Source organism: Puma concolor, chromosome D4 (assembly GCF_028749965.1).
Source record: "Puma concolor isolate L17-30 chromosome D4, mPumCon1.1.hap2, whole genome shotgun sequence".
In the NCBI taxonomy this organism is placed as follows: Eukaryota; Metazoa; Chordata; class Mammalia; order Carnivora; family Felidae; genus Puma; species Puma concolor.
This window is the reverse complement of record NC_141679.1, coordinates 95,336,762-95,350,105: the sequence shown is the minus strand read 5'-3', so window position 1 is coordinate 95,350,105 and position 13,344 is coordinate 95,336,762. Positions and strand designations below refer to the sequence as shown.

The 13,344-nt window shown below is 48.6% G+C and overlaps 1 protein-coding gene across 10 annotated transcripts in view; it reads right to left on the bottom strand.

Annotated features, from left to right (window-relative positions):
• Positions 1–13,344, bottom strand: part of EHMT1 (euchromatic histone lysine methyltransferase 1) — a 155,522-nt gene that overhangs the window by 74,462 nt on the left and 67,716 nt on the right. For 8 of the 10 annotated variants that reach the window (XM_086684651.1, XM_086684654.1, XM_086684653.1 and 5 more), the window contains 2 exons: positions 12,019–12,085; positions 3,885–4,441 (listed from right to left, as the gene is read on the bottom strand). In XM_086684651.1, the coding sequence (XP_086540777.1) occupies positions 3,885–4,441; positions 12,019–12,085 (624 nt within the window). Of the gene's footprint in view, positions 1–3,884; positions 4,442–12,018; positions 12,086–13,344 lie in introns of those variants that run through there. The other 2 variants (XM_086684652.1, XM_086684657.1) reach the window with 2 other exon arrangements.

Sequence of the window (13,344 nt, the reverse complement as noted above, 5' to 3'; positions counted from 1 at the left end):
TAAATTCCAGGGGCAACTAACAAGGACCTGCACAACTCTGTCATTCAGAACTGCCTCTCTAACCAGGCTGAGGGCTCCAAGAGCAAGGCCACATCTTTTTTCCAGAACCTAGAGAATACCAGTGGCTGTGTGAAAGTGGACAGGGAGAATGTGGGGACAGCAACACAAAAGAAGGCTAGGGGACCACCATGCTGAGGCACAATTCAACTAGACTAGTGTCCTGGTCTGCAACACAGGACACAGTAACGAGCGCTTCGATGCAAGGGAAAAAGGTTCCACTTTCTCTGTGCAACAGCGAACAAGTCTAACCCCGTGCTGGCGTTTTCTGACGGTACCAACACTGCATAAGAGAGAGCCTGCACTGCCAAGGGACATAGGCTGTGTGGTGAGAACACGCCTTCAGTTTTAACTCTTACAAAGAAAATGGGTTTATTATCACAAGCCTGCAACACTCATCACTGGAATGATTGATTTTAAAACAATTATCAATAAAACATGGTCTCCTAAGAAAACCAAATAAGACTGAACTGGGTTTGCGGGGCAGGGAACCCCAGGGGCAGGAGAAGCCAGGTCTGGAGCCAGGAGGCTCCATATCAGAGGGGACTTCGGTGACCCCACCGGCACAGCTCATCTTGTTGCTACATCACTGTGTCCTCCTTCCTCCCGTAGGAGGTCAGAGACAGAGGAAGCTTCCAGGTGTGCAGCAGGCAGGGGTGGTCTTCAGGAAATCCATTTCTGAAGTCTCAAAAGTCTTTGGTCCTCTGTCCTTACAACTGACCAAAATGATACGTGTGACAATCAACTGCACACCACTAACAATTATACTAATTCAGTGCACAACTAACATTTGGATAAGCCTGCACAGTCAAGAAATTTCTTCAAGTTAAATTTCATTTGCCTTTTTTTTCCTTAGAGGAATATGTTCCAGTGACAATAAAAGAGCCTCGAGAATAAAAATATACATACTGGAATAAAATCCTGGAAGTAGGAACAGAATAAAAGTATAATTTCAAGGAGATAAACAAATAATATAAAATTTCAGACATGCATTTAAGAACGGATAATGGTAAGCCAAAAAATGGCAGGCAAAAATAACGAACATCACCCTGAACCTGGTATCTAATACAAACACTAAAAATGGACCATATATCTAAAGTTCACATAAAAATAAAAAACCTTCTTAAAAACTACAGAAAATCTTGTTACCCAGGGCTAGGTGGAGAGTTCAAAGACACGATGCCAGAAGCACAGGCTGTAAAAGAAACACTGATGATGTGGATTTGGTCAGAAGGAAAAACTTCTGCTCCGGGGAAAACCCTAATAAGAGGGTGAGGACGAGCCGCAGACAGAGCGAAAAGTCTGTAAACCGATCCATGGCAAAGGGCCCACACCCAGAACTCTGAAAGCTCACTAAACAATTAGTTGTAAGATGGGCAAGAGGTATGAGAGACATTTCACCAAAAAGGACACACAGATGTCAAATAAGCACAGGAAAAGATGTCCAACATCATCAGCCATGAGGGGAGTTCAAACTAAAACCATGATGAGGTAACACAGCTACAATAAAAACTAGCGGCAATGCCAAACGCCAGCAACGACGTGAGAAATTTGACTGCTCGTATACCTTGCTTCCGGGAATGTAAAATGTCGTAGCCTGTCTGGAATCTGGTTTGGCAGTTAACTTATAAAGCTAAATATCGAACTAACATATGACCCCACAATTGTACTCCTGGATATTTAATCCAGAGAAATGAAAATTTCTGTCCAAAAAAATTCTGTACATAAATATCCAGAGCAACTTTATTGTAACAGCCCCCAAATGGAAACCCCCAAAAGCCATTCAATCTGTGAGTGGTTAAGTTCTGGGACATCCACACCACAGAAAACCCTGCAGCATGAAAAGGAAGGAGCCACTGACACAACGTGGCCAGTCTCATTGGAGCTGAGCCGCTCTCAAAGTCCCCACCTTCTTACAGAATACCTGACGCGACGTGACTGTGGAAACAGAGAACAGGGGCTGGGGACAGGGTGGTTAGGGATAAAGGGGGACCCTGGGGAGCTGTTTGGTGCTGGGTGTTCACAGAAATCGACATTGTGCTCTAGCTGCATAAAATGCAGCCGGAGAGACCGGTGAAGGATATATGGGAGTCTCTCTGTACTACTTTTGCAGCTTCCTGTGAATTCCTAATTATTAAAAAAAGTTGTTTGTTTGTTTGTTTTTAAGTTTTGGGACATATACAAGAATATTGCAAAACATGGAAATCAAGTCAGGGCCAGCAAGTCTGGGAGGGGTGAGGCCCACACTCTGAGACACAGGAGTCAGGGGATGCCCAGCCCCGGCAATCCTAGAGCAGGAATCATGCGGCAGCTATGGAGGCCCAGCAGCATGGGGCAGTCAGCAGTCCAGCCCCATGGAGTGCCCATGGCTCCCGACAATCACTGCAGGCAGGCTACAGGAAATGCAACAAAGCTCACAGTCAGGCAACATAAAACCATGGAAATAGAGATGAGCACACACCTGGGGAGAAAAATCAACACAAACAGCAGGCACTGAGCCCAAACACGACTCCCACTTGAGGAAATAGGTCTTACAACAGATTAGAGGGGGCGCCTGGGTGGCTCAGTCGGTTAAGCGTCCAACTTCAGCTCAGGTCATGATCTCACGGTTCATGGGTCCGAGACCCACATCAGGCTCTGTGCTGACCACTGAGAGCCTGGAGCCTGATTCGGATTCTGTGTCTCCCCCTCTCTCTGCCCCTCCCCTGCTTGCGTTCTGTCTCTCTCTCTCTCTCTCACTCAAAAATAAAATAAACATTAAAAAAATTTTTTAAAACAACAGACTATAAAAGAATCTAATGGCCTTTGAAGGATAAGACAAAATACAACTAAATAAACTAACTGGAGATATTAGGTATGCAAAAAACTGTCAAAAGTAAAATCATCATGATATAGAATGAACAGCAAGAAAGTAAAGTGCTAAAGAAGAAATCAAAGCTGGAAAACACATAAGGAGCCATCTGAGGAGACAGAAGACCCCATGTCCATGTCAAGAGCTCCACAGAAAGAAAAGCCGTGCAAAGCATTTTTCTAGAACTGAGGAAAGACACACATCTCACACCGACAAGGCCCAAGGGAACAGGCCTACTCGTGCAACTCCGGAAGGTTGCAGAGAGGAAATCACACATGACCCACTAATGACGAACAGTCAGACTCACCAGCAACGCCAGGTGCAAGAAATCCCAAGGGAACTAGACCTAGAGCTCATCCCCAGCCAGATCAACACAGAACTGGGAAGGCAAAACATGACTATGGACATTCTGAGAAAACGCAGCAGGCACGGGCACCGAATACTCACTGGTGGCAAAAGCCACCTCACCCAGCATGACACTGGGATCTCGCTGCTTGTTCCCTGCTCCCAGGGGCCTACCATGAAAACAGGGCGTGTCATCAGGATGTCCCTCGTCCCTACCCTCTGTCACACCAAGAAGCTAACCAAGTTCCTGACTACTTCTCTCCAGAGTCAGTGCTCAGCCTTCTTGTGCTGGAATGCAAGCCCCAGGCCCAAAGCAGAGGAGGAGGTCTCCACACAAGCATCTGATGCATCTGGTCTTAGCGGGCAACAGACACCCAAAAGCAGCACAAAGCCCCGAAGGCGGGCTGGGAGGGGTCATCTGCCGGTGGTTCACACCTGAACTGTCAGCAGCCTTTCCTCATCTTCCCAGGCCCACAGACAACCACCTGTGGGGCAACCACTGCCATTTACTGGCCTTTCTCCTTCACGAACAGAGTCCGTCTGCCGTCACCGTGACAAAAGCGAATACAAACAGGAAGGAAACAGCACAACAGACACGAGAACAGCCCCATCCCGACGAGGATCGCATTACCAGGCCCAGGATGGATTTTGGCATGGTCTTCCGTGCCCTGTGAACCTTGACGTCGGCACCAGGGCCCGAGGGCTTCTTGTCCTCCGTGTCTTTACTCGCTTCCGCAAGCTTGGCCGGTGCTGTGGCTGGCGTCTGAGAAAAAGCACTAGGAGTCCTCCCTTTGCCGGAACCTCCGGGAAGGGTTTTTGCAGCATGACCAGGAAGCGAGGAAGCCAAAGTGCTGGTAATCCGCATGGTCTGTTCCTGCAGGGGTGGTTTATTCAAGAAGTACCCATTGCTCCCGATGACAGAAGTCTGTGTGAAGTCATCTGTGTTGACGTGGTTTTGCTTCCCCGTTTCACTGTCTCTGTCTGAAACCCCATTTTCAGCTATTCGAGCTAATTTGTTGGTACCGTCCTGTGGGCTGACCGCTGTGTTCTCCTGAGTGTGCTGGGCTGCAGTCACGTGGCTGCTAGCCTCGCTCTTTCCACAGGACCCATTAGCTTCGCCGTCTGAGGCCAGGGGGCCCTCTCCTCCCTGCTTCTCCGATGAGCCTCCATCGGCTGCCATAGATATCTCTGTGAACAGAGGAGACGGTGTCAGAGGTTGTGGACCTGCCCTGCCATGACACGACCCACACAACAGTTACCATTTCTCTGGGTAGTCTACATAAAGCTCTCCAAGGGAAAATCATTTCATGTCATGTACACAAAGATTTAAGGTCAGAGTAAATGTAAAATGATGTGTTAGGGGCGCCTGGCTGGCTTAGTCAGAAGAGCAAGCTACTCTTGATCTCAGGGTTGTGAGTTAAGCTCCATGTTGGGTTAAAGAGATTACTTAACAATAAATTTAAAAAGGGGTGCCTGGGTGCCTCAGTCACTTAAGCATCCAACTTCGGCTCAGGCCATGATCTCACGGCTCCTGAGTTTGAGCCCTGCAACAGACAGTTTGGAGCCTGGAGCCTGCTTCAGATTCTATGTCTCCCTCTCTCTTTGCCCCTCCCCAGCTCATGCGCACATTCTCTCTCTCTCTCTCTCAAAAATAAATACTTTAAAAAATTAATTTAAAAATAAAAATTAAAAAATCTTTTAAATCTAAGAAAATAAAATAAAATGTCTTAGACATTAGTTTTGGAAGTTAGTTGGTTAAAGTCCAGAGAAGGCCAAACCCTGAACAGGAGAACCTGCCCTGAGCTCAGGCATGCTGGCTATCTGTCCATCCTGTGTGGGAGGTACACTAAGGGCCTGCAGTCCTGCCCTGGGGGACACAGTGTAAAACCAGAAGCACAAGATAAACACTCCTCAAGATTCCAAAATATTACACGGATTTGCATATCCACCAGGAACAAACACACCACTGTAAAATAAAACTGTTTAAAGATAGAAAGGTTTCAGAAGTAGCTTCACAAGAACAAACTTAAAGAAAGTGGGTAATAAACCAGAAAAAGGGTCCTATTTTCAGTATATCAGTCAGAAAGCCCATTACAAACCCCTGGACTACAAGCCTATTCTCTGTAAGAGCTCGGTCTCCCCGGACAGTTCTGACAGACCTTGTCTGGGACCAGTTATATATAAATGCCCTTTTATATCAGAAGATCTACAAAGATATGTAACCTCATGGCAGACCAAAGCAGAAAGCCCATGACTACACCATGGATGCACAAAGAGCTTCGGGACCCATCCCAGTCCCTTTACTCCAATAACTCTCACGGGAGACCCCATCATTATGATACTGTCTGTCCCTCTGCCCTAGAGTGTCAGGTCTGCAAGGAGAGTTCTGTCTGTCTATCCACGACATGCCCGGAGACAGAAACAGGGCCTGGGACACAGTATGAGCACGGTAAATACTTCCTAAATGATTACACAACTATAAATTAAGGGTTTTCATTTAAAGTTTATTTCCTTATTTTTGAGAGAGATAGGGAGAGAGAGAATCCCAACCAGGCACCGTGCTGACAGCATGCAGCCGGGCGTGGGGCTCACACCCACAAACTGTGAGATCAAGAGTCGGACACTCAACCGACTGAGCCGCCCAGGTGCCTCTCCACCACCTTATGCTACAATATAGAGGAAAGACCAATTTTCCCCAACACCAAAGTAAATTATGAAAAAGAACAGCAAAGGCACAGGGAGACGGGTTCCTTCCCCTGGAGAAGGGTACCACAGGCCTCTCCACTACCCCACCACAAGAGGAGCTGGGGTGCCTGCTGGTCACAGCAGGGTCGTGGACAGCAGCCCAAGGGGGCGAGCTGGAGAGAAGGGAGATTTCCCAGGTCACAGCTTAGACCAGCTGGTTCTGAATTTCTGAAGGTGGGCTCCACACATCTGGGCCTCACCGAGACCTCCAGTGGCTCATCCACAAATCTGAGTTTGAGAAACACTTGTCCTAGGAGGTCCGAAAACCTCAAAGCTGACAAGGGAAAACGTAGAGAACAGATCTGTGACCTAGAAACAGGGAAAAGCTTTGTTATTCATCAAAAGCATAAGTTGTAACAGTAACAAGAAAAGATAAATGCGATTACACAGAATGATGTAACAAGATATAGGTGTCTGGTCTCTGCCCCTGGCTCCTGACACAGCTCAGGAAGGGACTCTGGATGTGCTCTTGGATGGGGCTGGTCACCAGAAACACCAAGTCACAGTAAGAAGCTTGGACTCCATCCTCCAGAGAGGGGAGAGGGGCTGCAGACTGAGTTAATAATGCATCATGCTTACATGATGACACTGCCACAGAAATCCCCGAACCACAGGGTTCAGACAGCTTCCAGGTGGGTGAACACACCCACATGGGGAGGACGGTACACCCAGAGAGGGTACCGAAGCTCTGCAGCCCTTCCCCAGTACCCTGTCCTATGCATCACTCCCACTGGGCTGTTCCTGAGTTCTGTAAGTGTTCCAGCAAATTACCAAACTCGAGGAGAGCATCGTGGGAATCTCCAATTCACAGCCCATCAGTCAAAGTTGTGTGTGCCCTGGGGACCCTCTGCTTAGGACTGGCATCTGAAGCGGCGGCAGCTTTGTGGGACCGAGCCCCTGACCTGTGGGATCAGCCCTGAGTCCAGGGAGACAGTATTGGAACTGAGTTGCTTGTGGGACACCCAGCTGGTGTCACAGAGAGCTGGAGACCTGCCTGGTGTGGGAAAGGCCACAGGCATGGTGTTGGCTTGTCCTGAGAGTCCGGTAAAGAAGGGAAGGGCAGTGTTCCTCTCAGAGGTCGGAACTGTAGCTATCTGCCATTGCTACCAGTACCCATCTTTCTGAAGGTTCTGGCCAGAGCCACCAAGCAAGAAAAAGTAACAAAGGGTGTTGGGGTCAGAAAGAAGCAGCAACGTTCATTCCTAACTGACATGATCCCATGTAGAAAATCCAAAGTAACCAACAAGTAAGCTGCCAGAACCAAAGGCAGAGTTTAGAGAGACTGATTATAGAAATGAAACCTAATCTAAACGGTATACCTTATATAAAAATTAATTCAAAATGGAAAAGAAATGTTAAGTGTAAAACTATGAAACTTTTAAGAAAAAAAAAAAACTGAAAAAATCTTCAGGATCTAGGGGTAGGCAAGACATCTTATCCTTGACACCAAAGCACAATCCCTAAAAGGAAAAGCAATAAACTAGACTTCATCAAGAGTAAAATTTCTCAAAACTAAACAGCAGCAACTCCAAACAACAAAGAGACGGCGCTTGACAGCCACGGATGGGAATAATTACCAACACAGACAAGGACAGGACATCACCGCCGCGCACCGCACTATATTGCTGCAGTGGTTCTGGAAAGTTTTGGCAGCTTCTTCCAGGACTAAACACGCACTTAGCACGTGACAGCAAATGTGGTCATGGGCATTTACCCCAGAAAAATGGAAAGCTGCGCCCAAACCAAGATGAACACACATGTTCTCAGTGGCTTTACTGCAGCCGATAAGAACTGGAAACAGCCCAGATGTCCTTCAGAGAGTGAAAGGTTAGACAGATGTAGTCCATCCACACCACAGACTCCTACTTCAGAAAAGAAAGGAACAAACTGCTGACATGTGAAGTAACCTGGACAAATCCCCCAGGAAATGATGCCGAGCGAAAAAAGTCAATGCCAGAAGGCAGCACTCAGTACAACCCCATCGACAGAACACTTGTGAAAGGACAAAACCATGGCACTAGGGCCCAGACTCGCAGCCAGGGCGTAAATGCAGGGGGCCATGGGGGAGGAGCCCCTGCACCATGAAGTGCTCTGCATCTGGCAGTGGGAGGGCACACAAACCTACACTGTGATGACGGACCGGGGATAAATGCACACGTATGCGAGTAAAGCCAGGGAACCCGAGGAACCCAATACGCAGATTTTATCGACGTCAATATCCTGGTTGTGCTGTCATTACAGTTATGCAAGATGTCACTACTGGGGGAAACTGGGAAAAGCATACATGGGCTCTCTCTGTGTTAGTGCTTATAAATGCATGTGGACCTCAATTACCTCAAAGTTCAGTCACAAAAAGATAAAGTGCAATGGAAAACCGGAAAGTAAAATTTTAGACACACCATTTACAACAGCATAAGCAAATACAGAAGAATCATGGCGACACCTGTACACCGAAAACAGTAACGTGTGGCTAAGAAAATTTTAAGAAAAGTAAAATAAATAGAGATATAAAATGGCTTGTCCATGAAACAGAAGACTCAATATCGAGTCTTACATGTGAGTCAAGGAGCCGAGCTCTGACCCGGTGAAGAAAAGAATTCTCAGTGATGGGCATTCAGCAGAGATCCCGAACAGCTAACACCTTACTAGTAGGACTGAGCTACACCTGCTACCTGAGAAACGTTTCTCACACAACAGCAACAAACCAACTATTAACTGAAGGTTACTCTATTTCAGTGCTAAAAATGCTTACAAACAAACCAGTAAGAGGCCAAATTTGTCTGTGAATTAATCAATCAAGTGCCCTGGAAAAGCCCAACAATCTATTAGGGAACAGGGAGGTAGGGGAGACAACCAAACATAACATCGTGTTCAAGCCACAACAATATTATTCAAAACATCTAACCAAAATCACAAGACCTGTGAAGAAAAAGAGAATCCACAATGGAGAGACAAGTCAGGCAATGAAACACCCAGACAGCGGCGCCTGGCTGCCTCACTCAGTGGAGTCTGTGACTCTGGACCCTTGGACTTGTGGGTTTAAGCCCCACATTGGGTGTAGAGATTACTTAAAAATAAAATCTTTAAAACCAAAACCACAAACACCCCGACATGACAGCAATGGTGGAAGCAGACGGTACAGGCATTCCAACAGCTATTCCAGCACTGAACAGCATTTAAGGACAGTAAGAGGCACCGGCACCACAGCCATCCGTCCACACGGACAACTGATTTTCAACAAGAGTGCAAGGACAATTCAACAGGGAAAGAACAGTCCTTTCAACAGATGGTACTGGGACAAGTGGGTATCCACTCACAAAGGAATGAAGCCGCACCCCTATGTCACTCCATGTACAAAAATTAACTCAAAATGGATCAAAGACCTAGCTATAAGAGATAAAATTATAAAGCTCTAAGAAGAAAACACAGGCATAAATCTTTGTGACCTTCTATCAAGCAATGGTTTCTTAAATGTTACACCAAATGCAAAAGGAGCCCAAGAAAAAACAGATAAACTGGATTTCATCAAAATGAAAAACTTCTGTGCTTCAAAGAGACACCATCAAAAAACTGAAAAGACAAGCCACAGAATGGGAGAAAATATTTGCAAACTATATCTGCTAAGAAACTACTATCTATGATATATAAGGAACTCTGACAATTCAACAATAAAAATCAATAACCAATTTAAAAAGCGGGCAAAGGATCTAAATTGATACTCCTCTGAAAACATACAAAGGGCGAATAAGCACATGAAAAGATGCTCAGCATCACTAATCATCTGGAAAATACATATCAAAACCACAATCAGACACCAGTTTGTACCCGCCCACTCAGATGGCTATAATCAAAATCACAGCCAGTAACAAGAGCTGACAGGAAGTAGAGGAACTGGACCCCTCCCACACTGCTGGTGTGAGTGTAAAATGTATCCCTGCTGTGGAAATCAGTCTAACAATTCCTCAAAAGGAAGTCAAGACCTTGGCTCAGGGACAGTGTGTGAGAGAGGAAAATGGCACCTAGCATTATTTATCCACAACTTCTATCAGAAAAGGTCCCCGGAGGGGAGCCAGGGAGGGAAAAAGAAGAGTTGGAGACCGTGGGTGCCCATGAAAGAGGACACTTCAAGGAGTGGAGGGGAGCACAGTACCATGAAGAAACCCTCAGGCAGGTCTTAAGAGATCCCACCTGGATGAGGTCCCCCAAGGCCCAAAGTGAGGGCAGGATGCAGGGCAGGACCACAACCCTCATTCGACCACGCAGGTGCCTGACTGGGTCAGATCTGAACTGGGGGGCCCCCCAGAGAGCAGGGTTCCCACTGGGGAGGAAGTGAGGCTTGGAAATGGTCAGAGGAAGCAAAGCAGACACTGCTCAGCTTCCCAACCCACCTTGCTCCCAGGAGCCCCTAGAACTCTACTGGAATCGGAAGCAGCTCTGTTACAAAGGTGTGTCAGTGCAGCATGTCATGCAGAGAAAGACAGCCTGCCCTGTGGCCTGGCCGCCGGGGCACCCGCATTCCACGCTCACCCACAGTGGCCCTTAGCTGTGTGCACAGTGCTCACGTGAGGCGACTATGTGGATGTGAAAAGGTGTCACAGCAGCTCCTGGACTGCCTGAGAAGCAGACAGGGGCTGCAGCAATGCATGCTGGGTGGCCACGCTGCAGCTCAGGAAGGGCACGGAAGGGCAGCCACCAGCGTCGGCGGCAAGGTGGTACTCGGCAGGCCATCCCACCACTGCCGGGATGGCCTGCAAGGCTGCATCGGGGGTACTCAGAGGCACACCCACCGAGACACGCAGGTCAGTGATGGGCCACTGCGGGCCAACCTGCGGGGCCCGGTAAGACGGGCCCCTGCTCTCCACTCATCTCTCCTGCCGTGCACACGACAGCAGTCTCACCAGCCACTGCCGGCGCCTCCGCACACCATCGTCTCTACGTTCTCGGGGGAGGGGATAAGCTGCCAGTCTGGCGGCCTGGGTGACCTTGGCCCAGCAGTGCGCCCCGCCTCAGCTCCCCCTCCTCAGAGGAGAGACAGAACCACACAGCACCGGCTGGCATGCGGCCAGAACACCAAGAGCGCCCGCGGCAGCCACCAGCTTCAGTGAGGAGGGACAGTGACGATCGTGGGCAGGTTCCTCCTGCGCTAACCTTCCGAGGCTGCCGGGATGATGCCGTGACACGTTGCTCAGCCCCAGTGCCCGTGTGGCAGGCAGTCCAGGGCGGCTCGCCCATCTCCCCTGACAGACAGCCAAACGAAATCCCGTGTCTGCATTGCTCCCGAGCCATCAGCCTCATAGTGTCCAGCCAGGACGCGGCTCTCCAAAGTGAACTTCTCAGCAGCCCTCACGTGGCTCATGTGTGACACAGCAGGACTCACCTGTCAGAGTCCATTCCATAGCCCTAACCAAAAGAGCAGAGTGCCTCCCACCATGGCTCCTCACAGGGCTTCTGCTCTGCAAACGCCCCTTCTTCAGCCTCCCTGCACCTCCTGGCAACTCTGCTGTGTTCCAAGCCTCTAGTTTGACCTTGTCCAGAATGTCACACAAATGGAGTCACAGAGTACATGGCCTGTGGGTTCGGCTTCCTTCACTTAGCAAAACACACTGAGTATCGTCTGTGCTGCCGTGAGAACAAAGCTGCCCCTTCTTCTGAGGTGCTGAGCACCGCCCGCCGTGTGCACGCCACAGGCCATGACCAGGTGATGCGCACCTGGGCACTTCCGCTTTGAGCGCTAGAAATGAAGCTGCCATAAACCTCACCACGACCCTTCTCACTTTCGACTTCCTGGGTGCACTTGAAGATAAGCATCTACCAGGTGTTTGCTTTTCACTCTTGGGTAAAGGCTCCCTTCTCTAGCAGATCTAGGTGTGTGCATTTGTGTCCACCTGGGGATGGGACATGGGAAGCCACGCAGTAACCCAGGTAAAAGCAAAGAAGTTGGGAGCCGGGGACAGGTGAAGAGACACCAGAGTGATGGGTCTTCTGGCCACTTCTCCCGAAGCAGCAAACTGCACCCTTACCTTCCCTCAGCAGCTCTGTTTTCATGCAGCAATCCTGCTTCGTCTCCCCCTTCGCCGGAACTGCCTGCTAAAGAAGAAACAGCCATCAGCCCGGATTCACCCACAGGCAGACTAAGCAATTCGCCAACACGACTTCTCTAGATGGACATGGTACCTGGATCCTGACAGAAACTCACTGTCAGGTGACTGCACAGTTAGGACATATTCAAACCAGCAGATACCAGTCACCTCCAGGAGGGAGAATGACACTCCGAAAGCAGCCCAAGGAAACTTCTACTTTATCTGCATTTTAGGAGACAGTTTCTTAATAATAAGAATGTGTTCACGCATCACTTACATAATTAGAAATCTCAAAAGTTTTGACTGTTACTGGAATGCTATAAATTGTATCAAAGTGCATTCTGCTGCTGATAACAATTCAACTAAGTATTTCAAATGAACAAAAACCTACAAAAAACTACAGAAATGGATAAATCAAGAAAATTCAATAAAAACGTCAATCATTAAATATTTGCTCTACTATGCGGAGGCACGAATTACACAACGTCTCTTGGAATTGTTTTTTAAAAATTCTTGCCTTAGGGAGGGTTAGAGCCTGGCTGGAGAAGCACACACAAAACACTCCTGATGGGGTCCCTGCAGGTGCAGCAGCCGCTGCCGCCACGAGTCCATGGAGAAGCAGAAGGGGCAGACGCAGGCCCCCTCCAGGCCCCCTACTTACAACTTTCAGAAGCTAAGGGCAAAACCCCCAAAACACGTGTCTAACTTCCGTAACACATTCTCCAAAAGACACCACAAAACATTCTCAGAACATTCCTACAGAACCTTGAGGTCCCTGATTTCCCTGAATGCCAAGCATGGCTCCTAAGAGCAGTGGCAGCGCCCCACCCTGTCGCCCTGGACCACCAACCCACCTCAAGTGTGCACAGCAGCCTCCCGCCCTGTGATGTCCCTTCTTCTTCAGTGTTTCCAGAATGTTCCCCCCAGCAGTTCCTAAACAGAGCTGATTTCATCTCCCCAGGTGGACAGGATGAGAGGGGGCGTGAGCATGGCTCAGCTCCCCCTACTCCCCTCCCACCTTCCCCTGGAGCACCACACGTGGCCCCACTGGTGGTTTTCAGAGTCTAAGTAGTGGAACCCCTTCTGTAATCCCTCTTAAACACTCCTGCCACAGGAAGCCAGAATTCGGTGCCAGGCACCAAGTTAAAATCCAGGAACTCAGAGACTTTCTCTCAGAAGGTGGGGAATATGTCCTTGCAGGGAGGGATCAAAGCTGGATGCGTCCCTCCTCAAAGCCCAGGGTCTTCCCAGGTGTTCATCATGGGC